The sequence below is a fragment of the Henckelia pumila genome, chromosome 3, assembly GCF_033568475.1.
Source record: "Henckelia pumila isolate YLH828 chromosome 3, ASM3356847v2, whole genome shotgun sequence".
Lineage (NCBI taxonomy): Eukaryota > Viridiplantae > Streptophyta > Magnoliopsida > Lamiales > Gesneriaceae > Henckelia > Henckelia pumila.
The window spans coordinates 156,206,282-156,232,839 of record NC_133122.1 but is presented as its reverse complement, the minus strand read 5'-3'; the positions used below and the strand labels follow the sequence as shown (position 1 = coordinate 156,232,839).

Here is a 26,558-nt window from a genome sequence, read left to right as displayed (position 1 = left end):
TTTTTTTTAAAAAAAAAGATAAATCTGCTAATCGCGAGGCCCCACGCATGTGTGACGCACATAAATGTGCATTTTCGTGTGTTTTGGGGAGAGTGAGAACACTCTCCCCTAAACTTTTCAACAATGTATAAATTTAAACATGGTTCATATACTTGAACCATGTTTGTTTTTTTTTAAAACTATGAAGCCACTACCCACAATGGTAGTGGATTCAATTTTTTTTTCCAAATTTTGAACCTAATTAAAAAAATAAACCTTCATTATAGGTGCCTTAATTAAAATTCATTCACAATATATACATATATATTATAATACAAAGATACCCTGATGTTCTATATTTTTTTAATATATGAAAATAAAAAATGTAAGGAATTTAAAAATCACATGCCATAATTTTCACTTTTATTTGATATATATATATATATATATATATATATATATATATATATAAGATTAAGCAAGATATTTAAAAAATATGATCGTAATCTATCAATGCTGTATGGGCATCTCAGTTTTTCTTTAAAAAAATTCATCAATGTATTGTTCATATAAATGAGTGAAGAAAAATAATATTATATCAAAAATAAAAACTATTTTTTATTGAAGAAACTGCATCAACGAAAGATTAAATAATGATTCCGAAAAAAAATCATTAAATGGACCCAAAAAAACTCTATAAATACATACCTTCCATTAAAATTTAATGCTACTCATGAATGGTGCTACAAGTAAAACTAGGCCTTAGGACATGTTCAATGAGCGAGGAAGCCCAGCGAGGAAGTGGGCTTCCTCGCCCATTTGATTTCCTCGCCCCTCATCGCACGAGGAGTTTTTCTCGTGCGATAAAACAGAAAAAACTCTATAAATACATACTTTCCATTAAAATTTAATGCTACTGAATGGTGCTACAAGTAAAACTAGGTCTTAGGGCATGTTCAATGGGTGAGAAAGCCCAACAAGGAAGTGGGCTTCCTCGCCCATTTGATTTCCTCGCCCCTCATCTCACGAGGAACACTCCTCATGCGATAAATCGGACGGGGCCCACGCGCTAAAGTCTCGCCTGCTCATTTTTTTATTTTATTTTATTTTTTTAAAACTTTTTATGGCCAAATTTAACCTGACCGTTTTAATATTTAAAAAATAATATAAAAATAATGGTGGTGAATCATGAAGATGAATAATTAATTTGTTTGTTTTTAATTTATGTGTGTTATGTTAAATAATATTTTTAAAATTTTAATTATGTGTAATTTTAATTTTTTAATTATATGTAATTTTATTTTTAAATTTTCATTTATTTTATGAAATAAAATCAATATTTTAACATAAAAAATTAATATTGCAACATCATCTAACCCTCGTAGAACCATAAGATGAAGATATCATCGCTGACATCGACATGCAATGAAGTTATCAACTTCATCATACCAACATCCTCACATCATCATTGAACATTTTCCTAAGGAATTAAGTTGAAATTGTAGAAATACTATTGGCCTTGAATCTAGGAAAACAAAACAAAACAAAACAAAAAGATGATGGAACTATCTAAACTGAAACATTTATTATAATTTTTGGAAACAAAAGGAAAGGAAGAGAATATTGTTTTTTTTAACCAACAAAATTATTATTAAACATTGATCATGTCCAAAAGTACAGATTTTCTAATCTTTAAAGGACAAACAATTCTTATACAAGAAGTCCACACTCAATGTTAAACCATCAGCAGCCAAGATATGTGCAACTCCATTAGCATTGCGGCGACACAGTTGAACTCGAAAACTTGAGAATCTTGAGCTGAGTTGATGGATGAAGGAAACAATACTTTCATCCTCAACAAGACAAAGTGAACCAGTAATGGATTTAGCCACATTACTCGCATCGGTTTCAATGATAACATGATTCCAAGATTGTTGAGAAGCCAAAAGCAATCCTTCCCTAACTGTCAAGAGCTCTGCTAAATGAACCGAAAAATAGCCTTCCAAAGTCTTGGTGAAAGCTATTAACACAACTCCCTGATCATCCCTAACAACTACACCCAAACCCACTCTCGAAGAACCATTCACCACAGCCGCATCGACGTTGATCTTTATAGTACCTGCTGGGGGAGTTTGCCAAAAAAGAGGAGTAGAAATCATAATCTTTGGTGCATCAACACGCTGACATGATAGGAATTGTGTCCAAAGAAAACTCGCTCGAGAAACCACATCAATAGGTTGTAGCTTCGTACCCAAGTGAAAAAGTTGGTTTCTGGCCAACCAAATACTCCAGAAGATCATAGCAAAACAACCTAAATCATCCGCATTTCCCGAAAGTATTACCCACTGCCAAAGATCAAAATAATATTTTCCTTTGAAACTTGATAAAATCGGCCATACAGCTGAATTTTCCCACACCTCCTGCGCACCAATGCATAGCCATAGAGCATGAAAGCTATATTCTGGATATTTATCACAAAGTGGGCAAACACTGTCCACTTTGATACCCCTCGCAGCAAGATGAAATCGAGTAGTCAATATAGCATGGATGGCTTTCCATAAAAAACCTTGATCTTGCTTTGAACATTCAAGTGCCAAAGCTTTCGAAAGTACCGAGACATGCCACTCGAACAGCCAACACTCGTCTCAACCCCATCTTCCATTGCCAAAAAATAACCTGATTTAACCGAGTAAACATCGTTAGAACCATAATGCCAAATCAACTTATCAATGCCAGATAAAGCAAAGATGGGAAATTTTTTAAATTCTGCCATATCTATTTGCTAGAAGATTTGATAAATTAAAGCCCAATTCCAATGGCCCGATTCTATTTGAAGATCACTCACTCTTAAATTCTCAAAAGTTGAAGCTGGAATTGTGATTGGTTTAAAAGTGAGAGGCCTCAAGAACCATGAATCTTTGAAAACTCGGATTAAATGACCAGGACCAATCTTCCATCTTAGTCTTTTTTTAAGTAAGTCACGTCCCCAAATCAAGCTTCTCCAAACGTATGATGGAGTATTTCCCAATGAAGCATCTAAAAAATCAGATGTAGGAAAATATTTAGCTCTTAACAACCTTGCGAGAAGAGATGTAGGATTTTGGATTAATCTCCATCGTTGTTTGGCAATAAGTGCTTGGTTGAATTTCCGGAAATCTCTAAATCCCATCCCTCCCTGTGATTTTGATTTACATAACTGATCTCATTTAGTCCAATAAACACAATCATCATTGTTATTTTCCCACCAAAGTTTAGAGATCATCATATGAAGAGAATGACATAAACCATTGGGGATTTTAAAAACGGACATGGTATAAATAGAAGTAGCTTGCACGACTGCCTTAATTAAGATCTCTCTACCTGCTGCTGAGAACATATTACCACGCCAAGATTGTAGTTTTCTGGAAATACTTTGTTTGATGAAGACTTTATTTCTACTCCGACCAACAAAGGCAGGAAGGCCTAGATAATGCTCATGAGATTCATTGGGAGACATTCCCAAAGTATCAAAGACAAGAAGTTTTTGATTTGAAGTCATATAGGACTGAAGATGATGGAATAATTATGGAGATTGACCACTTGGCCCGAAGCTGTCGCATAGCTCGAAACAATATCTTGGATTTTGATGCAATTATGCTCATTATCTATGCCCATGAAAAGACTATAATCTGCAAAATACAAGTGACTAATAACTGGAGATGTCCTTGCATATATTATCCCTCTGAATAAACTCACATCGACATTATATTTTATTTCATAAGGCTACTCAGTCCTTCTGCACAAAATAGAAAGAGATAAGGGGCTAAGGGGCAGCCTTGTCGAAGACCTTGACTTGGTTTAAATCTAGCATAACATTATCAAGAATTTGACGACCGGGAACAAAAGCACTTTGCTCGGGGGAAATGGTAAAAGGGAGAAGTTTTTTGAGCCTGTTAGCCAACACCTTGGCAATGATCTTAGCTAAAACATTGCATAAGCTGATGGGGCGGAAATGAGTAAGTGATAATGCTGGAGAAGTCTTTGGAATAAGGACTACAAATGTATAATTGAGATCACCATATGAGAGTCCATCATTGTGAATACAAAGACAAGTATTGTTAATGTGATGACCCAACAAAGGCCACTGTTCTTGGAAAAACCCCGCGTGAAACCCGTCCGGACCCGGAGCTTTCCATGGTTTCATATTGAACAAAGCTAACTTGACCTCATCAGCTGAGAAAGGGGCATCCATCATCTCCACCATGGCAGGAGAGAGTCTATGATCAATAATCTGGGTAACTAGATCGATAGCTTCTGCTGTAGGAGACGAAGAGGAGAAAAGGTTTTCATAGTAAGATTTAATCATATCGGCCACCTCAGAGGGATTTGAGATCCAATGGTTATTGGAATTTAGAAGTCCAATAATACGATTTTTTTTGTTTTCTCCTGGATGCACGTCGGTGAAAGTATGAGGTATTCCGATCTCTAGCATTAAGCCAACTCGAGCCCTTTGTTTTCAATAGTATTTGTAAGGCTCAAGATTATTTGATTTAATACGAGATTATTTAATTTCAATTCGAAAATATTTAATTTGATAATTTTGGATTTTAGATTTAAATTCTAATATTTTTAAATTATTTAGAATTGAAATTGAATTAAAATGGGAGTCGAGGACTGAATTGCAAATAATGAAGATTTCGGAGGCCAAATTGCAATTTCTTGAATTTGAGTGGGACACATGGCATGATATGTTTATATACGTGTATATTGATGTTCCTAATCAGATTCTTCAGCCAAGATACGTGAGTATCTTCCAAAATTCAGAATTCAAGTTCAATTTCATTTTCAAACTTTCATAGTTCAAGATTCGGTCATCCGAATTTAATTTCGGGCATAATTCTGCGATCCTTGCAAGAAGAGCTTCGATTTGATGTAAGTATTGATATGTTTTAGTTGGTTTCGAAATTATGTTGGGGAGAAAATCAGAATTCAAGCATGAATATGTGTTCTTGAATTGATATATATTGTTATATCCAAACCAGATCGAAGAACGGACAACGTATGAAGTTATTGTGATTTTTCAGCTTGTGTTCGAGTTTTAAATATTTTGATATGCTGGGTTAGTGATGATATATGCGGTTATGTGTTGTATGAGTTGTATTGACATGTTAGAGTTGTTGAAAATGAGTTACGGTTGTCGTTTTTGTACCGTTATGCCGTCGGTTCAAGAATTTGATGGCGTTTGAATTGAGATTGGTTGAGATGTGATATATGTGAGTTCTTTCTAATGTTCCTAGATATGTTTGCTGTGATTTCAGAGTTGATAAGAGGTTGATCGAACTCGAGATTTTAGCCTTCGAACCGAGATAGAATTGGAACAAGGTTTGAAGTTGTTTTGTCATGAAGATTGAATGAAGATTTAGTTGAACTTGAATAGAATTTTGATATGAAGTTCTTATTGTAGATTGTTCAGATTTGAAGCGTCTACAATTCAAACGAAACGAAAGGTATAAGATGACATCAATAGTAGGGATTTGAAAATCGAGATCGAGGAGTCTTGAGTTGCCTAAAAATCACATACTTGTTTAAATATATGTTATTGATTGAATTTGAATTGAAATCCATCTCAGGTAAATGGATCTTTATATTATATTGCTTACCTTTGATGTTGAGTCGGTTATGATCTACGAAGTTTGGATATATACAGATCGTGATCGGTTATGAATCTTGATTCCAAGATCGAAAACGAATAAACGAATCTTGAGACCGAGATCATATACGAAATGTCGAGGATCAATTTACTTTACTAAATATGTGTTTTAGTTACGTTATAACTTGAATTGAGATGTTATCGTTAATGCACGTTTATGTCAATTATACTGAGAATTATATTTTCATCGGATTTATCCGGCTGTTTTCTTTTTTTGTATGTGTGCATGACAACAGATGGGACAGGAGATAGTCAAAGACGTCATGGGTAGCGAGAGAGAGAGAGATTTAGCATATGGAGACTCGGGTTTAGATGTTGAGTTGCTGTCAAGTGTTGTGTTTGGCACTAAGTTTATCATATGTATATTTTGTTAAGAAGTGTTTAAACTTAGTGGTTGGATATTGGATATAGACTTGTGAAGTTGTAGTTGTTAAAACATGTTGAGTTGCTTGTCCAAACTATTCTTTGTTAGTATAACATGTTTTGGTGATGTTCTTATGCAAATTTGAGTTGTGCATTCACAAGTCCATTGGAAATCCTTATTTTGACAGAAAAAGCAGAATTTCGGGCGTTCAGATAGAACTCAGCTCGCTCGAACGCCACTCGGGCTCGCTCGAGCGAGCCAAGGTGGGCTGAAACCGAGAGGTGCTCGCTCGAGTGCACCATTAGCTCGCTCGAGCGAGCCACCTTATAAAACAAATTCCATTTCTTGGTTTGATGATCTTTAAACCACTATGTTTTAATCTTAATTGCCCCATAAGATGAGATTAGCACCCGAGGTCCCCACAACATGTGGTATCAGAGCGAAGTTAGTTCTTGGACTGAACTAGAATAGATGAGTGGGGTAGATCGAGTCTGATTGATTTATTTTTCTCGCATGAAATTGAGTTTCTCATTTGACTATATGATTATCTTTGATGCAAGTATGTTTATTTGGAAACTATATCAGACTTGACTATTGATCAGAACTCGATCTCCTGAGACTGCTTGATTATGCCAATCAGAGGGGGGACTGAAACAGAATGGTTGAATCTGATATATTGTTGTATTGTGCACTAATCTATTTGAATATCAGATATGCCTCCTCGACAAGCACCAGTGTGGGGACCCGGGTTGCTAATATCATCTTAGGGCAATTAACGATTAATAAACAATTAATCGAACAATAAAAGAATATTCAAACCAAGAGCAAACACAATTTTTTTTTTTAAAGAAGGTCCCTCGCTCGATCGGGCAAACCTAGCCGATCGAGCGAGCTAAAAGTAAAAGCTCTCGGCCTGCAACAATTTTGGCCTCGCTCGATCGGTGAAACTTTACCGATCGAGCGAGCCCAAAATTTCAACCTTCTGTTGAGCAACATAAAGGCCTCGCTCGATCGGTGAAATCCTACCGATCGAGCGAGCTGTATTTCCAGAAAAACTGCAGGAAACACTCTTATTGTCAACCATGGAACATGCATAAATATACTCTTTGATAAGCTACCAAATAATATACATGCATTGACAAATAAATCCTAATATTCAAATACATCCATTCTTGAATATAAACTAGGATTCACATCAACATGTACAAGATTCCTTGTCTTCTAATATGTTTGTATACAATACATATCAGCTGCTTAAAACCCGAATCTCCACTTCTAATCTTTCAATTTCGTGCTATCCAAGTCACATCTGACTCACTCATTCCCCCAACCTGATGCAATGCACACATACAAACAAAGCAACAGCCGGATAACTCCGGTGAGAATAAATCTCAGTACGAAAGACATACATATACATCATGAAAGCATATGAAATCTATATGATATAAAACTCTAAAACCATAAAACATGTAATAACATGTAGATCATAGAATCATCATCGACTCTTAAACTCTTAACGCATAATGATTCATCTAAAACAATAGCACATATTCATATCTAGAATAGCGTATCAGAACATTCTAGCATTTATATCTGCATAATCTAAACCATAGCAATCTCTAGGTTAATGCATAAATGCAATGCATGTGCCAAGGAATAGGCTATCAAATCTGATATCAATAAAGCTTAGTTCTTTGGGATCCCGAGAAATAAAATAACTATCAAACCGCCGACACTCCCAATCGAGGCGGCATCAAGTATTTTAATCCTCTGACTTTGGTGCAATTATAGAGAGTCTTCTGGCTCTGAAAGCAAAGGCTGCAATCCATGCCACTCAACTATAATTCTCCAAACGTCATTTCGCACTCTAGGCTAATCTGCCCTTATGCTTTACAGGCTGGAGTTCAAGATGAATGCAACATAAGCTGTATGCATTAAAGACTGTAAAATATCTTGAACATATAATCACATAATCAAACAAAGCATCAATACTCATATAAATCACATAAGAGCACTGAAACAACTAAGTATGTGATTTCAGGATAACTCGAAAACCACCATGTTCTCGAGTTGTTCTACCTGGCAGGAATAATGTCGATTCATACCTTTCATCGCTATTCAAATCTCTTGAATCTGTTGCCAATGCTGATCATCTCAATGCTAGCCAAATCGGTAATCAAAATCTGCTCATTTCCATCAGTGCTACTTGAAAGTATTTTTGATTCAACTTCAAACACTTCAAGTCATTCGAACTCAAACTTGTCGATTCAACTTCGATAATCTTCACTTCAAATCTGAAATGGTTTATAACATAGCTAAACATCAATATCCAATCTGAATCGATAGTTCTTTAAAGCTTATTCAGTTCAAATCTTGCTAATACAATCGGAATTCAAACCGACGTCGCAACTATTCGAGTTCGATAAATCTTTCGATTCAAATATCATTATATCTTCATTCTAAACATAATCTCATATTCAATTCATTCACAAGAAACTTGAAGATGAGCTCTAGACATTTAGAATGCATAACAATTCAAAATCTTGAACCGGCGGCGTAACGGTACGATTTCGGTCATTCCAAAAGCTTAAACATCAATGTCATCACCACCTTAACATATTAACATCAACAATTCAGCAGCTATATCTCGAAAATGGAAGCCTTAAAAATTCATATTTCTGAAAATTCTTACAAAAATCGGAAACATGTTCAAACGACGATCTTTTCACGATCCGTCTTAGATATGCTATCGTCGTATATACTAGAACACGTTTATACAATCAAATCATAATTCTAACAACAACTTAAAATTCAAACATGGTAGAACTTCATAAAACTTACGCCAAAACGTAGCACTCGGAGCTGTGATCGCGAATATATGCTTAATCAGAAATTCTACCGGGCGGATTGATTTTAATCGGGACTTGAAGGGACAAAAATTGTCTTGGAAAGGTTTTCTGATTTTCTCCCCTGATGATTCACGTGAATTCTTCTGAAACAAAGGTGGAATAAGATATATATTGACCTATTTGCAGTTTAGTCCCTGAATTCTTCAATAATTGCAATTTGGTCATCGGTCAATCTTTTAATTCAATTTCAATCCTAAATAATTTAAGAATAATAGAATTTAATTCTAAACTCTAAATATTCTCAAATTAAATATTCTTGGATTAAAATTAAATTATTTCGGACCTTATCGCATTTTAGTCCTTGAACTATTCAATATTTGCAAATGGGTCCTTACTCGGATTTCATCCTCAAATTCAATCTTTGATATTTATCATCTTGGAATTCACATCTTAAATTTCATAAATATCAATTCAAATATTTTTAATCTTTTAATTTAAGAATTCCGGATATTAAAATCTTAAAATCCGAAAAATCCTCAAATTAAATATTTCTGACCCAAAATTGAAATCTCTAATTTCTATAAATTCTTAAATTCATCTTTTCACTTTTATTCGAAATTTAAATCTTAAATCCCGTCATTAAGAACTTAATATTTTCGGGCCTTACAACCAGTCACTAGACAGAAAGTTGCTATTCCTCCGGCAGAACCAGTACCAGTACCATAGACAGTGGCAGAACCTCTGAATGCTCAGGGTAGTTCATTTGCTGATCCGATGAGTGCGACTGCAACACCGATGGAAACTTTGTTAAAGAGATTTTAGTCGTTTAAACCGCCAACACTGAAGGGAACTGAGAGTTCAGTGAAATGTGAGAGTTGGCTAGAAGATATTGATCAGTTGTTCGAATTCCTCGATTATTCAGATGATTGTCGAGTCAGACTTGTTGTACATCAACTTCATGAAGTTGCAATAAGTTGGTGGATAGCAACAAAGAAAGCATTGGAGAATCGAGGTACGGTTATCACCTGGTCTGTGTTTAAAACTGCTTTTTATCAACGGTTCTTTACAGTCTTCTACAGAAAAGACAAATGAGCGGAATTTGCTAGTTTGCAGCAGGGACAACTGAATATCGAGGAATATGTAGCCAAGTTTACTAGTCTATTGAAGTTTGCTCCGCACATAGCCGAAAATGATGAAGCTCAGGCAGATCAATTTATCAATGGGTTGAATCCGGATGTTTTTACATTGGTAAATGCGGGAAGACCCAACAACTTTGCAGAAGCACTGAACAGAGCAAAAAGGGCGGAAGCTGGTTTGATCAGGCAACGAAGAGCACCGTTTGTACCACAGCCAGCTAGACAACCCCAGGATCAGCCACAAGCTTCTCAACCACCACCTAGATTCGAGGTAGGAAGTAGTCCTGAGAGAGCACCAGGTGGAAGTTCATCTCGACCAGCACCTCAGTCTGATAGGAAATCCTCTGCAGTACACTAATTTCAGCTGCAACCATAGGCTAGACCAGGAGGAAGCCAGACTGTGAACAAACCGCCGAGACAATAGGCTCGAGTGTTTGCATTGACAGAGGAGCAAGCATAGGCAGCACCTGATGACGTTATAGCAGATAACTGCTCTTTTTTTGGTTATCCTGCTTATGTTTTGATAAATATAGGTGCATCGCATACATTTATCTCTGAGAAATTTGCTTTATTACATGCATTGTCTGTTGAGACATTGTCTACTGTAGTCTCTGTCTCTTCACCTTTGGGGACTGGTATCGTATCTGTGAAATCAGTTAAGAATTGTATACTAAAGTATGAAGGTAATATGATTGAGATAGACTGTATTGTACTGGGTTTGTCAGATTTCGACTGCATTATCGGTATTGATATTCTAACCAAGTACAAGGCGATAGTCGATTGTTTTTTGAAAGTTGTACGATTCAAACCTGAGATGACAGATGAGTGGAAGTTCTACGGTAAAGGTTCGAGATCTCAAATTCCTTTGATATTTGTTTTATCTATGACCCGTTTATTGCAAAAAAGAGCAGAGGGATTCCTTTTGTATGTCGTAGATGTATTGAAAACTAGCCCGAAACTAACTGATTTGCTAGTAGTTAGTGAGTTTGCTGATGTCTTTCCTGATGAGATTCCAGGATTACCTCCATTGCGAGAGATAGACTTCAGTATCGAACTGATGCTAGGTACACAAGCTATTTCTAAAACTCCTTACATAATGGCACCAGTTGAGTTGAAAGAACTGAAAGAAGAGCTAGAAGATCTTCTGACTAAGGGGTACATTAGACCAAGCGTTTTACCTTGGGGCGCTCCGGTTATGTTTATACGCAAGAAAGATGGATCTATGTGACTTTTCATTGACTACCGACAATTGAACAAAGCAACGGTAAAGAATCATTATCCTTTGCCTAGAATAGATGATTTGTTTGATCAGTTGCAGGGTTTCTCAGTTTATTCCAAGATCGATATGAGATCTGGATACCATCAGCTGAGATTCAGAGATGAATATATACCCAAGACTGCATTCACAACAAGGTATGGTCATTTTGAGTTCATTGTTATGCCGTCCGAACTGACCAATGCACCAGCAGTGTTTATGGGTTTGATAAATCGAGTATTCCAGAGATATCTTGATGATTTTGTGATTATCTTCATTGATGATATTCTGATATATTCAAAGAATCTGTGTGATCATGCAGAACATCTTAAAACTGTGTTACCGACTTTGAGAGCGGAGAAGTTATATGCCAAGTTATCAAAATGTGAATTTTGGTTGAATAAAGTTGGTTTTCTTGGGCATATTATTTCGAAAGATGGGATTTTTGTTGATTCGAACAAGGTCGAAGATATCGCAGATTTATCAGAGATTTTTCTAGCATTGCGAAGCCTATTACGCAACTGACACAGAAGAATGCACCGTATATTTGGACTGAAGCTTGTGAGGCAAGTTTTCTTGAGCTAAAGAAGAAGTTGACGATTGCACCAGTCTTGACGATTCCTTCAGGTACTGGTGATTTCACTGTTTATTGTGATGCTTCTCACAGGGGACTAGGATGTGTGCTTATACAGCGATGACATGTTATTGCTTATGCATCGAGATATCTGAAAACACATGGGATTCGATATCCAATCCATGATCTTGAATTGGCCGCCATTTTGTTTGCATTGAAGATATGGTGACATTATCTTTACGGTGAGAAGTTTGAGATTTATTCTGATCATAAAAGCTTGAAATATATGTTTTCGCAGTCTGAACTGAACATGAGGCAACGAAGATGGCTAGACTTATTGAAAGATTTTGATTGCAAAATCAAATATTATCCAGGAAAATCGAATGCCACTGCAGATGCCCTAAGTAGGAAGATATGTGCACTATCCTTATCTACTATAGGTGTGTCTAACTTGACAAAAGATTGTTGTATTTCTGGATGGAGATTTGGGACAGATATACGGCCGATGAGAGTTTGTGCTATTTGAGCTGAACCAGAGCTGTTAATTCGAATCAAAGAAGCACAAAAAGATGATCAGAGTATTCAAAGGTCTGTCGAGATGGTCAGATCAGGGCATCAATCTGAATATCAGGTTAGGGATGATGATTTTTTATATTTTAATAACAGAATTTTTGTTCCAGATGTTTCTGATTTGAGACAGGAGATATTGAAAGAAGCACATAGCAGTAAATTCAGTGTTCATCCTGGTAGTTGAAAGATGTACAATGATTTGAAAAATCAGTATTGGTGGAAACAGATGAAGTCTGATGTCACAACATTTGTATCTCGTTGTCTGAATTGTCAACAAGTGAAGGCCGAAAGGAAGAAACCAGGTGGTTTATTGCATAGCTTATCTGTTCCTGAATGGAAGTAAGATCATATTTCTATGGATTTCATTACGAAGCTACCACGTTCATCCCAAGGTTGTGGCCATTTGGGTGATTATTGATAGATTGACGAAGTTAGCATGTTTTATTCCATACAATATGATATACAGACATGACCAGATGGCAGAGATCTATGTTAGATAAGTGGTCTGATTGCATGGAGTGCCAAAGTCTATCGTATCTGATCGAGATCCTCGATTCACATCTTACTTTTGGCATAGCCTGCAGCAAGCTCTAGGTACTCTTTTGCACTTGAGTACTGCATATCATCTCCATACTGACGGACAGTCAGAGCGAACTATTCAGACACTTGAGGATATGCTTAGAGCGGTGGTGTTAGATTTTAACACAGCTTGGCAAGATTCTCTACCACTCGTGGAATTCTCATATAATAACAGCTATCAGATGAGTATTGAGATGGCTCCATTTGAAGCGTTTTATGGGAAGAAGTGCAGATCTTCTCTGTATTGGGATGATGTTTTAGAGGCACCTGAACTTGGGCCAGATATGATTAGAGAGATGACTGAGAAAGTGAAGTTTATTCAGCAGAGAATGAAACAGCTCAGCATAGACAAGCCAGATATGCGAATGTTAGACGTAGACCGTTATGTTTTGAGCAGGAAGACAGAGTGTTATTGAAGATTTCTCCATTCAGAGGTACTATGAGATTTGGCAGGAGAGGAAAATTGTCTCCCAGATTTATTGGTATGTATGAGATTTTGGAGAAGATAGGCGATCTTGCTTATCGACTTGCATTGCCTCCTTCTCTAACTGGAATTCATGATGTATTTCATGTTTCTATGCTTCGAAAGTATCAGCTTGATATATCGCATATTCTTCAACCTAATGAAGCAGAACTTGACGAGACACTGAGTTATTTTGAACAGCCTATTCAGATTCTTGATCATAAAGAAAAACAACTAAAAAACAAGATGATTCAGTTAGTCAAAGTAAAGTGGAGTTGACATGGAATTGAAGTAGCTACATGGGAGACTGAAGATGATATGAAACAGAGATTTCCAGAGTTATTTCATTAATGTGAGTTCTTATTCAGTTTTCTATTATTTCATTATCTTATGTGTATACAAATTGCAAGCAATTTCGAGTACGAAATTATATCTTAGAGGGGGAGAATTTTAAGGCCCGGGATTATTTGATTTAATTCGAGATTATTTAATTTTAATCCAAAAATATTTAATTTGAGAATTTTGGAGTTTAGATTTAAATTCTAATATTCTTGAATTATTTAGGATTTAAATTGAATTAAAAAGAGGGTCGAGGACTGAATTGCAAATAATGAAGATTTCGGGGGCCAAATTGCAATTTCTTGAATTTGAGTGGGACACATGGCATTATAAGCTTATATACGTGTATATTGATGTTCCTAATCAGGTTCTTCAGCCAAGAAACGTGGGTATCTTCCAAAATTCAGAATTCAAGTTCAATTTCATTTTCAAACTTTCATAGTTCAAGATCCGGCCTTTCGAATTTAATTCCAGGCATAGTTCTGCGATCCTTGCAAGAAGATATTAGATTTGATGTAAGTATTGATATGTTTTAGTTGGTTTCGAAATTATGTTGGGGGGAAAATCATAATTCAAGAATGAATATGTGTTCTTGAATTGATATATATTGTTATATCGAAACTGGATAAAACAGACAACGTATAAAGTTATTATGATTTTCCAGCTTGTGTTCGAGATTTACATCTTCTGATATGCTGGGTTAGTGATGATATATGTTGTTATGTGTGTTGTATGAGTTGTATTGACATGTTAGAGTTGTTGAAAATGAGTTACGGTTGCCGTTTTTGTACCGTTACGCCGTTGGTTCAAGAATTTGATAGTGTTTGAATTGAGATTGGTTGAACTATGATATATCTGAGTTATTGCTAATGCTCCTAGATATATTTGCTGTGTTATCATAGTTGATAAGAGGTTGATCAAACTCGAGATTTCAGCCTTCTAACCGGGATAGAATTGGAACAAGGTTTAAAGTTTTTTGTCATGAAGATTGAATGAAGATTTAGTTGAACTTGAATAGAATTTTGATATGAAGTTCTTATTGTAAATTGTTCAGATTTGAAGCGTCTACAATTCAAATGATGCGAATCGTGGATGCATGAAAAGCAAATACGACTACATTAAAATCGTACCCTCAATCCAATAGCAAAAATATTCTTTAATTTTATCCTGATCTTTTAAACAAGTAAGTTTTCGGATATCCACCTCTTGCTTACAACGAAACTAGCAACAGATAATCACGAGGATAAACAATTAATCACAACAAAACCTTCAGAAAACTTGTTTCTGACAATCCACGAAGATAATCAATTGACAGACGCCACAAAGTAATTAAACTTTGACAAATCAAAAGCTTCAATAAAATTCTAGAGAGAATTTTACACTGATAAAAATCAATAATATGAACTATGTTATTCAATAATGAATGTATATGTTGTATTTATAATACAACTATAAAATAATAAAAGATAACGCAAAATAATGCAAAATATATCAAAAGATATCACCAAAAGTTTCCTAATAGGCTTAAAAAACTCAAAAAATAGGAATAATATCAAAAATATCACAAATTCGCCGAAACATGCCCAAACACGCCGCATTGTGTGTATGCACGGACCTTGGATAAGGGACCGGACATAGGTCTGTGTGCCCATGATGATTCGAGCTTAAAATTGACGATGACGAGCTTCAGGTGCACGGATCCCGTGCCTAGGTCCGTGCCTGTTCGAAAGTTGGTTCGAAACTGAACGTATTTCTTTGCAAAAATCATAAATCAAGTTCTAGCCGTTGGATCAACCTGAAATTTTAACTGTAGCTTCATAACATCCTAAACTACATTTTTGACGGTGGAGATTTGATTTGTATGTCTCTACAGTTTCCAAATAATTTCAGTCCTCCAACTCAAGCTCCATGCATTCCAACTTGGCTCCCATGCTCTCCAACTTGATTCTCATGAATTCCAAACCCTTCAATTCTTGATGGAAAATTAAGAGACACTTTTGAAAACAATATGAAACTTCGAGAACCTCCTAGATTCATATTAGATTCCCCTTCTTCAAAAAGATTTGTCCTCAAATCTTGCTCATTGTCTACAAAAACCATGCATGAATTAAAAACTTGAAAATTATTTCCCACAAGCAATAATGTACTTTGCTCACTCAAAACAATATCAAAACTCACAAAATTTCTCATGCACAAATTAAACACATCAACATCATTATGCAAAAACATGACTAATATTTCATTTAGCAAGACAAAGACTAAATTCCTCCCCTTCTTAGACCTAGTTAACACCAACACAATGTGCATAGTTAAGTACAACCATTGCTTTCTAGGAATAAGAAACAATGCACTTGAAATTTGCCACTCACAACTCCTCTTAACATATCTCTTCATATGAAATCACAACAAATATTCATGTCATTTATTCATTGCTCTATAATCGCCCAAACAACAAATCAACTTTATACTACATATCCCCCCTACAAATAACTCATTCAAAGAAGAATATGAAACAAAGACCTTATCCTCAAAGAAGTTCTTTCTTACAAAAAAATTTCATGAGTGTCATGCAAACATAACTCGAACACATTTTTCAAACCATTATCCAATGCATTCCACTCCTTAACATTCTCAATCCACAACAACTTCAAGAACAAAGTAGATAAAAATACGTACCTTTGTGATAGTGTAGTAATGTAAGGACCCGATTTTAATATGTTAATTAATTTGTGTGTTAAAAATATGTATGAATAAATATCGGTTTATAGATGATATTACAATGCATATTTTAATTATAGAGCACACAAGAGTTGAAATAACTCGAACCGGGTCAAGATTTAATCCCGAATGAATAAAATAAAACACACATTAAACGAATACATATCTTAATATATGTGATATATACATATATATATATATTATATTATCTTCTCTCTCCATAAACTTCATCTTCATCGCCGATTCCCGTTCTTGTTTTTTTAAAAATCTTTTCGATGCTTTAAATGCTCGTATCGTCTTCGTTTTTGGCCGGATTCAAAAGTAAATATAGTTCTGGAATCCCCGCGGCGTAAACTTTCTTTTGATACCAATTTCGTAAGGTTTCGTCGCTATCTCAAAAACCAGAATTCCGCCAGCCGCCTGTTCCGTCGCCGTTTTTCGTCGCCATGCGTCGCCTGAGTTTAGGGAAAAGTTGTTCAGATCATTTGGAGCTATATTTCTTAGCTTTGAGGAAGATTTAGAGACTAGGGTTTCAAATTTTGGGAATTTCGATTCAAATTACTTCCAACTATTGATATTTGAATTATTGTTGATTGTATGTGCTATATTTGAGCTAATTGGAGGTACCGGTCAAATTTCTGAATTTTTTAGAATGGATTTGGGAATTATTTCGAAAATTCCAGATTTTTTAGTGTTGATTATTCACTGTTTATATGTTTAGATGCATTAGAAATGTACTATATTAATTTTAGGATTTATTAACACTTTTATGGAAAATTCAAAATCTGGAAATGTGGGTATTTCGGCTTTTAAAGTCGTTTATTCACTATTTGGACATTGATAAGATGATTTAATATGAAATATGTATATTTGGAAATATTATTTTGATTTTTAGACTTAGTTTTCGTAATTATCAGATTATATAAATGGGAATAGGAACTGATATGAACTAAATGGTTTTCCACAGGATTGGACTATTCGAGAAATACTTGAGATATTCTGTGGTAAATTAAGTGTTGGTTGAGGTACGTATGAGCTGTTTATATTACGACGCCTATAATGGCATATAATGATATTAAGTATTTTGTAATGAGTGATAACGTGCTTTATGTGCTTATGTGGATTATATAATTGTATTCACTCATTTACATTGATTTTTAATGTGTTGAATTGAGAATAATCCCTATTTTCTTTTAATAAAATAAAATAAATTTCAAATACATTTTTATTGTAAAATATTAAGGGATATTCGTCAAATAAGCATGTTAACAATTTTTCATAGCACGTTGAGTCTTGAATCCTTTGATTGCTATTGATATTGATCTTTTGAGATGTATTGAGTCATCGATAGAGCGAGTGACATTATTTAGTGCACTCCTGAGTTAGCACGAGATCGAGTGGGTAGCAACCGTGCTCTCGATGCTACGTACGACACTCCTTATGACAGCATGAGGCCGGGCGGGTAGCTCCTGTTGCCCTCGATGCTACGTGTATGGATTAGCAGTTATGATTTGAGGTCTGCTGCGTTCCTGGCACGGGTGGCCACTGAGATTATTGTGATATGATTATTTGGACTTCATTTGGTATCCCTTATTCTATTGATACCCGTCACGCATTTCATTGCATTTCATTGCATTGTACTTGATTTTATTCATGTCAGTTATATTTGTCGTAATTTTCCTAGTTCGTCGTACTGGGATCCGACCCCTGTTTTATTTTATGCTGTGGTTGTTTGTGATTTCATAGCAGATTATCCAGGGGGATTTGACGTATCTGGTGGAGCGTCATCTAGTGGCATCCAGTGAGTCGAGCGTGGATTCGCGTTCCCAGATATATGTATATATCATATTAGCGAGTTTTATATTTTCCGGGGACATGCCCTGTGTATCTGTATTGATAGGGTTTACTTTGTTTTGGATTTGTTGGTGTGATCGAGCCTTGCCGGCTCTACATGTGTTTAGTCCTGGCCAGTGCGGCTATAGGTTTGTAAATTGGTGTTGTGACTCTATTTTCGAGTATATATTCATGGTTGTGTTGTACAGGTTTTTAGGATGTCCTATTTACGAAAATGTCATGCCGAATTTTCTGTAGGTCCAAAACGCAAATTTTTAACTCGTTTTTGCTGTTTACATTATTTAATCATGGTTGTTTGCTCATTAAATATAAATTAGGACACGGGCCCTTTCAAGTAACCACCACATACTCCTTACCTTGTTGACACTTTTACACCTTTCCATCAAGAACTCTTTTTCCTTGAAGACTCATACCATAAACAAATAAAATAAATTCTCTTGTGCAAAATACACACACTTTTAAATTCCCATCATTATGCGTAAATAACACAAGTATCAAATGTTCAACATTCCCATTAAAAATTTTGTTATATACTATGACATAATCAAAGTATACCACAAAAAATTTACCCATAGATGCATGCAAAACATAATCCATCCATCCCATGAAAGTATTACGCACATTAGTTAGCCCAAAAGTCATCACTAGCCAATCAAGCAAATAGGACTTCCCACCTATGCTATTCATGCAACAATCGCACATATCAACATAAACCAAATCACCAACTCTTGTAGTATGCACAAACTCAAGAGAATTAACATCAAGATTTAAAATCAAAGCATAATTCATAGCTAACACTTTCTCAAATCCTTCAACAAAGTAATTAAATCCATGCAACATTGAATTGAGTTCATACCTTTGGAATTTTACATTGGATTTGTATTTTAAACTTGAATTTAAACCATACCTCACAAAGGGAACAATTTGCAAACTTCCAACCCCACCTTGTGTGTGATCAACTTTACATTGTCCAGTCATGCTTACTCACTACAACAAATATGCTAATTAACCACACTAAAAAGACAACGGTTTTATACACAAACTATTGTATTTTGACTTTTAACAACGGTTTTTACGAAAACCGTTGTCGTTGACCGTATTGTAATGGAAAACGACAATGGTTAAAAAACCGTTGTCTTATATATGTCAAAGACAACGGTTTTTAAAACCGTTGTCGATGAGCGGGTTTTTCTATGACCTACGACAACGGTTAATTAAAACCGTTGTCTTTGCTTTTTCAAAAAGATTTTTTTTTATGATAAACGCATATAGTATACCCCTTTTAAGAAAAAAAAGCCAAGCCCTAACCAAATCATTTGCCTCTTTTCTCTCCATCCGCTCCTTTCCTTACGTCGTCGCTCTTATTCTCACATCCCTTTTCTTTCCTTGCTTTGTCTAGGCAAGCTTGGCAGAGGGCCACCCTACATACATCCTCCGGCACTTTGAGATGATATATTTTGTACGCTCTCGTGGTCTGGGAGAAGAAAAGGAGGTAGAGGTATAGCAAGCAGCTTTCGTACGTTCTCGTGACATAAGAATCCCTTCTCCTAATCTTAAAATCTCTAACCTAATCTTTTGTCACTTTAAATTTTCTCTTATCCTACCAGTTTAAGGTATTTTTCTATCTCCAATCTTTCGTTTTGTTGTTTATTTTGTTCTATTTTCGGATCTATGTGTTTGAATTTGAGTTTTTTTATCAATAATTTTTATTTTCTCGATCCATTTTTTTATATCACTATTTTTGCGTGATTGATTCATGGATCTGTATTCTTATACGATTTATTTCATTTTGTTTGATTCAGATAATGGTGTCGGTGGTTTAAATGATTTGGGATTTGAGATTATTCTGGATTTTCTATAGATTGATTTTAGTTTTGGATTTGTCGGTGGTCGTTTGGATCTTAAAAATAGATATTTTAATGGGATTTGAGCTTGTTTTTAAATATTGACTTCGAACTTTTAATTATATCTTAAATATTAAAAATTATGATGTTGAAATCGTGAAGGATTGTTTGATTTTCTTATTATTACCCTTCTGCCGTGGGCCTTGAACATCACTCATCTTTAGAAGATGAGAGTACTCCAATTATACCCCTGAAATATTTCAGCAAGCCTAAGGGAATCCCGAGATCTGTTAGTTTTTTTTTTGTTTATTACTATCGACATTAAATGTATTTGGATCTTTCTTGTCACTTGTTCGATGTGCAGCTAAGTATCCGTTTTTAGAATGCTACAACTGTGGAGAATCTAATTTCTGATTAATGATGAAAAAAATTGTAATGTTGTTTAGTATTGAGCTGTTACTAATTACTGGTTATTCAATATTCACTACTCACTTTCAGCACTTTTTTGGCTTCTGAAGAGAAAATGGAATCCCAAATCAAGCATGCCATAGTGGTGAAGGTGATTGGAAGAACCGGCTCCCATGGGCATGTGACCAAAGTGAGAGTCAATTTTATTGATGACCAAAACCGATTTATCATGAGAATTTTCAAGTGACCTGTTAGATAGGGTGATGTTCTCACTCTCTTCGAGTCTGAAAGAGAAGCTCGCCGATTGCGTTGAGCACTCTGATTTTTTTTCCTGGCCGGGAAATGCATTCTAATTTCAGTGCTTTATAATTGTTTTTCATAGTTTTCTAGTATGAATTTTAGAAACATATCTTTTTGTTGTTTTGTTTAGATACTGAGACCGAAACCTGTGAGGATGATAAACAGATATTGAAAAGGAGGCTTGCTGCTTCTGCTGTTGAAATTGAAAAACAGGTAAAATCGTCCAGGCTTTCTGAAATTAGCAATATAAAACATTGAATATGTTTATGCATAAACATATATCATTTTGTGGACCATGCAGAGAATGAAATGTTTTCAATGAGCTGGAAAGAATCATAAGGCTGGAAGGAACTGTTTGATTTTGAATAAGTATTTCATATCCTTTACTGAACAAACATTGTGTGCATTCAATCTCTTAGAAATTTCTTAGCAATACCTTAATGTTCTGATTCGACCATCATAAAGAGAAAATATCTTAGAAATTGAGGCCGCGCAAAAGGCTTTATTCAAAAACATCCTCATAATGATGGACTTCTCTAATTACACGCTTCTCGCTCTGAACTACGGAGCTGTCGATTTCATGGTTAGCCCATTTTTTCACTCGTAGACCTTGACCAGTGTGATCTAAACAATACTAAACAATAGCTGAACTGTAAAAAGGTAAAAATCCTATTATGTAGGAAGGTCCAAAGCTTAGAAATATGAGTGAGATTTGAGTTACATGAGCACATTTGTTCCGCGATATTCGCCGAGTGTATTGAAAGACAAAACTCTTAGGTTTGCATCGTTTATTTTAGTTTCTTGTAGCTTGCCACATTGTGAGTACAATTTTGTTCAGGCAAGTGTCTAATTTAAGCAACAACTTGGTTCACGTCTAAGCTAGTGTCTTGTAATGTAATTATACAGTATAATCCATTGAGTAAGGGAACTCTTAGAGCAACCATCCTGATATGTATGTCAAATTTTGTATTGTTATAACATAGAGAAACAGAGGTGAACTGTGATTTTTGTTTGTTGATGTATCTATGTTGGCTGCTAGGCTCTCTGTAACTATGCAAGCACATATATAGTTTGTTCCTCCATGCTAGTATTAACTGCTATGCAACAAAAAGAGCACTGAAAAGTATTATCCACTTCAATTTACTTTGAATCAATATAACATTTCAAAAATTTGTAAACAAAAGAGAGAGAGGAGATAGGTACATATAACAGACAAAAATTATTTAAATTTTCCAGCAAATACGAAATAAATTTTCCAACAATAATGTTTGCTGGTGCAATCCTCCCATGACACATTCGATCTCGTCATGCCCAAGTTCCTTAAAATTGCCCAGTATCGAGCTGGAATCTTCCCCGTCAACTTTCACCGGTTAACAATAATTAAAATCATATATACCAAAAAGTAGTTACTTTTAGCTTTTACATGAACAAGTGTATTATATACATGATCTGTTTCACTGCAGAGTGCCTTGCAGAAAGCAAGGTGGGATCCGATTCACCATCAACGACTTCCGTTTCTTCAACAAGTTAGTGTAGCTTTTTTCATTCTTGAAAAGAAAACGAGGCTTCAAGTCCATGACCTGCCTCAAATTCATGATTCAGGCCACATAGTTTTGTGTGCTGATGGCGATCAGGTTGTTTTCTTTTTAGCTTTTGCTTAAGTAGATTGATGGTGCTGAATTTTCCATCAAATCTTTTCTCGTGTTTCTGTTACATATAATTAATGTTATTATTTGTTAAAGCTGAGTGATGACCTGCTCACATTGCTGAATGTTGATGGTCTTCAAAGTGTAATTTTAATAGGACATATTATCCTTTCCTCTCATATGTCCAGAATGGAATGCTGATGAAGAAATGCTACTTCTGGAGGTGATCTATTACTTCTTTTGTGTGTTTATCAGACCCTTGATCTTTAAAGCCTCACCCTTTTCTCTTGAAAATCTTAGCTTTGTTTTTTGTCTCATTAAATGTTTGTTTAGCAGGGGATTGAAATGTAAGGAATGTGTAACTGGGCAGAAGTTCCGGAGCATGTTGGGACAAAGACAAAGGAAGCTTGTATAGAACATTATAGGAATGCTTATCTAAACTCTCCTCACTTTCTTATACCGGTACGATTTCTTAAATAATTAAGTTTCTTCTAAGAACTGTTTTTTCTTCAAGCAGTGCTAAAAGATATACATTTGTTTCCTCAGGACATGACACATGTAGAGGGTAAAAATAGAAATGAAATACTTGCTATGGCTAAAGGGCATCTTGATGACAAAAGAGGTTGGTGTTATGGGTAGTCCTCTACTTCTCTTCGCCTTTTCTTCTTGTAGTTCTTTCTAGCATTGATTAGTCAGGTTTTGAGTCCATTACTTGTATATTTAGCTATTAGGAAATTGTGTAACACTGAAATACTACGTAATTTTCTTCTGTCCTAGCAATATAGGTCATGGTTCATGGACAGGAATTGTTTTCTTTTAATAATTCATATAGCCTAAGGGGTGACATTTTGAATACTTTCTTCGGTAAAAACATAGACATGCATGAAATTGTCCTCAAATGGCTTTGGAAACCTACATAGTTCATTTGTTTGAATGCAATTTGATAAAAGCTTTAAAATTTTGTATGACAGGGGAAGGTTAAGCAGACCGTTGTGTAAATTACATTATTGTTTAACTTTTGCATGGAGTTTTTAAATGATGGAAAGTATGCTAATTAGCAGCGTAATGTTTGAAGGAAGTGTCAAACTTGTGTTAGGAAGTCTAATCACACTATACGTAGGAGAATTCAACAATTTCTTTCATTCCATCTCATTGTGGTGTGCTCCAAGGATAAGATTTTTTCATGCGACACACTTTACGCATTTGCTAACGTAGTTTAATTTGCTTCAGAATAGTGGAAGGATAATGATTAGTAAAAATGTTTTTTCAATGGTAGAGTATTATAATCAATTGCATAGTTACTTAAGTTGAAACACTGTAATCTTAATGGAACTTAGGATTTAGAGAATATATTACATATTCTAATGCCTGTGTGTATTCTAAATTTTTAATAATTCTGTATTTTCATTAATTGTTCTTATAAACTATTATAAATAATGTAACAACTTACAAGTTAATGAACAAAAACAAAAATCTTTAGCTTAGTTTGACATTTATTAATAGTTGAGACAATTTGGGTGAGTTTGGCATGTCCAAAGAAGATGGGTGTGTATCATATTTGTCACTACGAGAGTTAACTACTAGGATTTGCATATTTCTTTATGATAAGACTTTTATGTGTTTATCACATATTGGAAATATTCGATTATTCGTGGTTCTTTTGTCTATGCTATATAACTTGTTGAATTTATAACTATGTCTTCATCTGTGATGACCTTAATTGATTCCATCGAATGGGGGGGTAGTACAATCGATGATGATTGGGAGTTCACTTCACAGTCAAGTGAAGTTCGAATCTTCTTTAAGAGGAAAATTCATATTTTCCATCTTTCCAAAAGATGGAAGATCGAATCTTCTTTCATATTTATTAATTGATTTCATGAATTTGTTGTTCGTATATAATTTATCTTGGTTAAGTAAATTTAGAGGAAATGGAAAGTTTTATTTTATAATGCTTTGGTTAGATGTAATTTTGATGGGATGCATTGAGATTATCATGTTGTTTTGCTAAATTTGTATTGTTCTTATAATTGATATTGTTTATAACTTATATTGAATCATTCGAAAAATATAACCTTATAACTGAGATTGCTACATTTGAATTATCCAGCAAGGTAGCAAGATTGAAGATTGAAGATTGTGAAAGGAGGGTTTCAAGTTTATCAAGATCATTAGTTCATAGCTCTATTTTCAAGTATGCATTGATTTAGAATTCGAATTTTGAGTGATTTGTAATACTGAAAAATGTATATTAAATTTTATTTTCGAAATATTAAATTTTGATTGATTTATAATATTGAAAATTTGTATATTAATTTTTTTTTGTTTTTTTTTTGAGAAACGACAACGGATTTAACCTGTTGCAAAACCGTTGTCGTATGTCTCCAAAGACAATGGATTTAAACTGTTGCAAAACCGTTGTCGTAAGCCTCAAAAGACAACGGATTCAAACTATTGTAGAACCGTTGTCGTATGCCTCCAAAGACAACGGATATAAACTGTTGCAAAACCATTGTGGTATGTCTCCAAAGACAACGGATATAAACTGTTGTCGTTGGGCATGCTTTTTACAACACCAACAGTTACAACGGTTTTAAACCCCCCTACGACAACGGATTTTATCCGTTGTCGTTTTCAATTTTTCTTGTAGTGACTTTTTTAACATTAGATCTCCTTTGCTTACTCATCCCAACATCTTTCACAACCTGCAAAGAAGAAAGAATACTGCTCGGGATTGAACCGGCTATTTCATCACAATGAGATAAAACCTCTTTGTACATAAGTAGTTTAAAGATCTTATTCAATTGCACAAATTTTTTAACCTCACAATTTTGGACCATAATATCTTATTTTTTGGTCTCTTTCCTCTCTTTTTCTTTTCTCTTTTTTTTCTCTCAAAGGTCATCTCACTTTTTTGTAAACTATTTCTTTCGGCCTCAATTATTTATTTTTCTTTTTCTTTTTCTTTTTCTTTTTCCTTTTCTTTTTTTTTCTATGGCTATCTCACTTTTTTCATCACTCTTTTTTCAGCCATATCACTCAAATTTTGAATTTTCAATTGATCTCCAAGAAATTCTTTTGGACTCAATTGAAAAGCAAGATTACAAGACTCATCCAACAAATTACTAGTCCCACTATGAACATCCATAGGACTCTCATCTACCACAAAAATTTTAGATGACTCATTAACACATAAAGACTCACCTACTATTTCACATTTTCCAATATTAACACCACCATCAACCACATCATGTACAATATAAGATTTTTCATCAAGTCATTCACCTTCGACCGCACAAATTTCAACACTTTCATCATCAATCAATGAAGTTTCATCCTCAATTCTTGACTCAACTTCAACTTTTGATTCAACCTCTACGACAACATTAGATTCAATCTCTACACGAGAATCCGCCACTTTCATCATAGTCTCCTTAAAACATTGGCTCATATCATGCTTATATTTTCTATGACACCATAAGCATGCAATATCAAAGGTACTAAAATTTAAAAGTTTAGATGTACCTTGATGTTCACGTTTGGAAACTCCACTTCTCCTTTCATAGTGATTAGGAGCAAAACGTTTCCGCACAGCTCTCTTTATCTCATCCCATGTAGAAATAGAACTCATTCCACTCCTTTTCCTATTCTCATCTAATCGATCCCACCAAGTGCAAGCATAGTCGGTAAACTTTTTTGATACAAGTTTAACCTCCTTAGCTTCAGAAAAATCATGACCTTCAAATATATCATCTACTCTTTTCTCCCACTTCAAATACGACTCCGAATCCGAATATCCATCGAACGAAGGAATCCCATTTTTCTTAAACCAATCCAAATAATATTCAAAATCTCTTCTATCTTCATCATCATATCTCATTTCATCTCCATACCCATCAACTCTTCTCTCTCTCTCCTACTACTATCATACCCATAGAATCTCCTTTTACTCTCCCTAAACCCATCGAAGTTTCATTGAAACATTGTACCT

At 34.9% G+C, this 26,558-nt stretch overlaps 2 protein-coding genes across 2 annotated transcripts; one reads left to right on the top strand and one right to left on the bottom strand.

Moving 5' to 3' along the window:
• Positions 1-1,664: 1,664 nt before the first annotated feature.
• On the bottom strand, positions 1,665-2,752 carry LOC140889794 (uncharacterized). Its single transcript, XM_073297524.1, has 2 exons — positions 2,546-2,752; positions 1,665-2,399 (listed from the first exon to the last, which is right to left on the bottom strand). Exons 1-2 carry the CDS (start codon positions 2,750-2,752, stop codon positions 1,665-1,667), a joined length of 942 nt encoding a protein of 313 aa, XP_073153625.1.
• A 17,984-nt stretch (positions 2,753-20,736) lies between these two features.
• On the top strand, positions 20,737-20,934 carry LOC140893522 (small ribosomal subunit protein eS28-like). The gene is given in 1 exon segment (XM_073302610.1): positions 20,737-20,934. A coding segment is annotated over 1 exon segment (198 nt).
• The last annotated feature ends 5,624 nt before the right edge of the window (positions 20,935-26,558 follow it).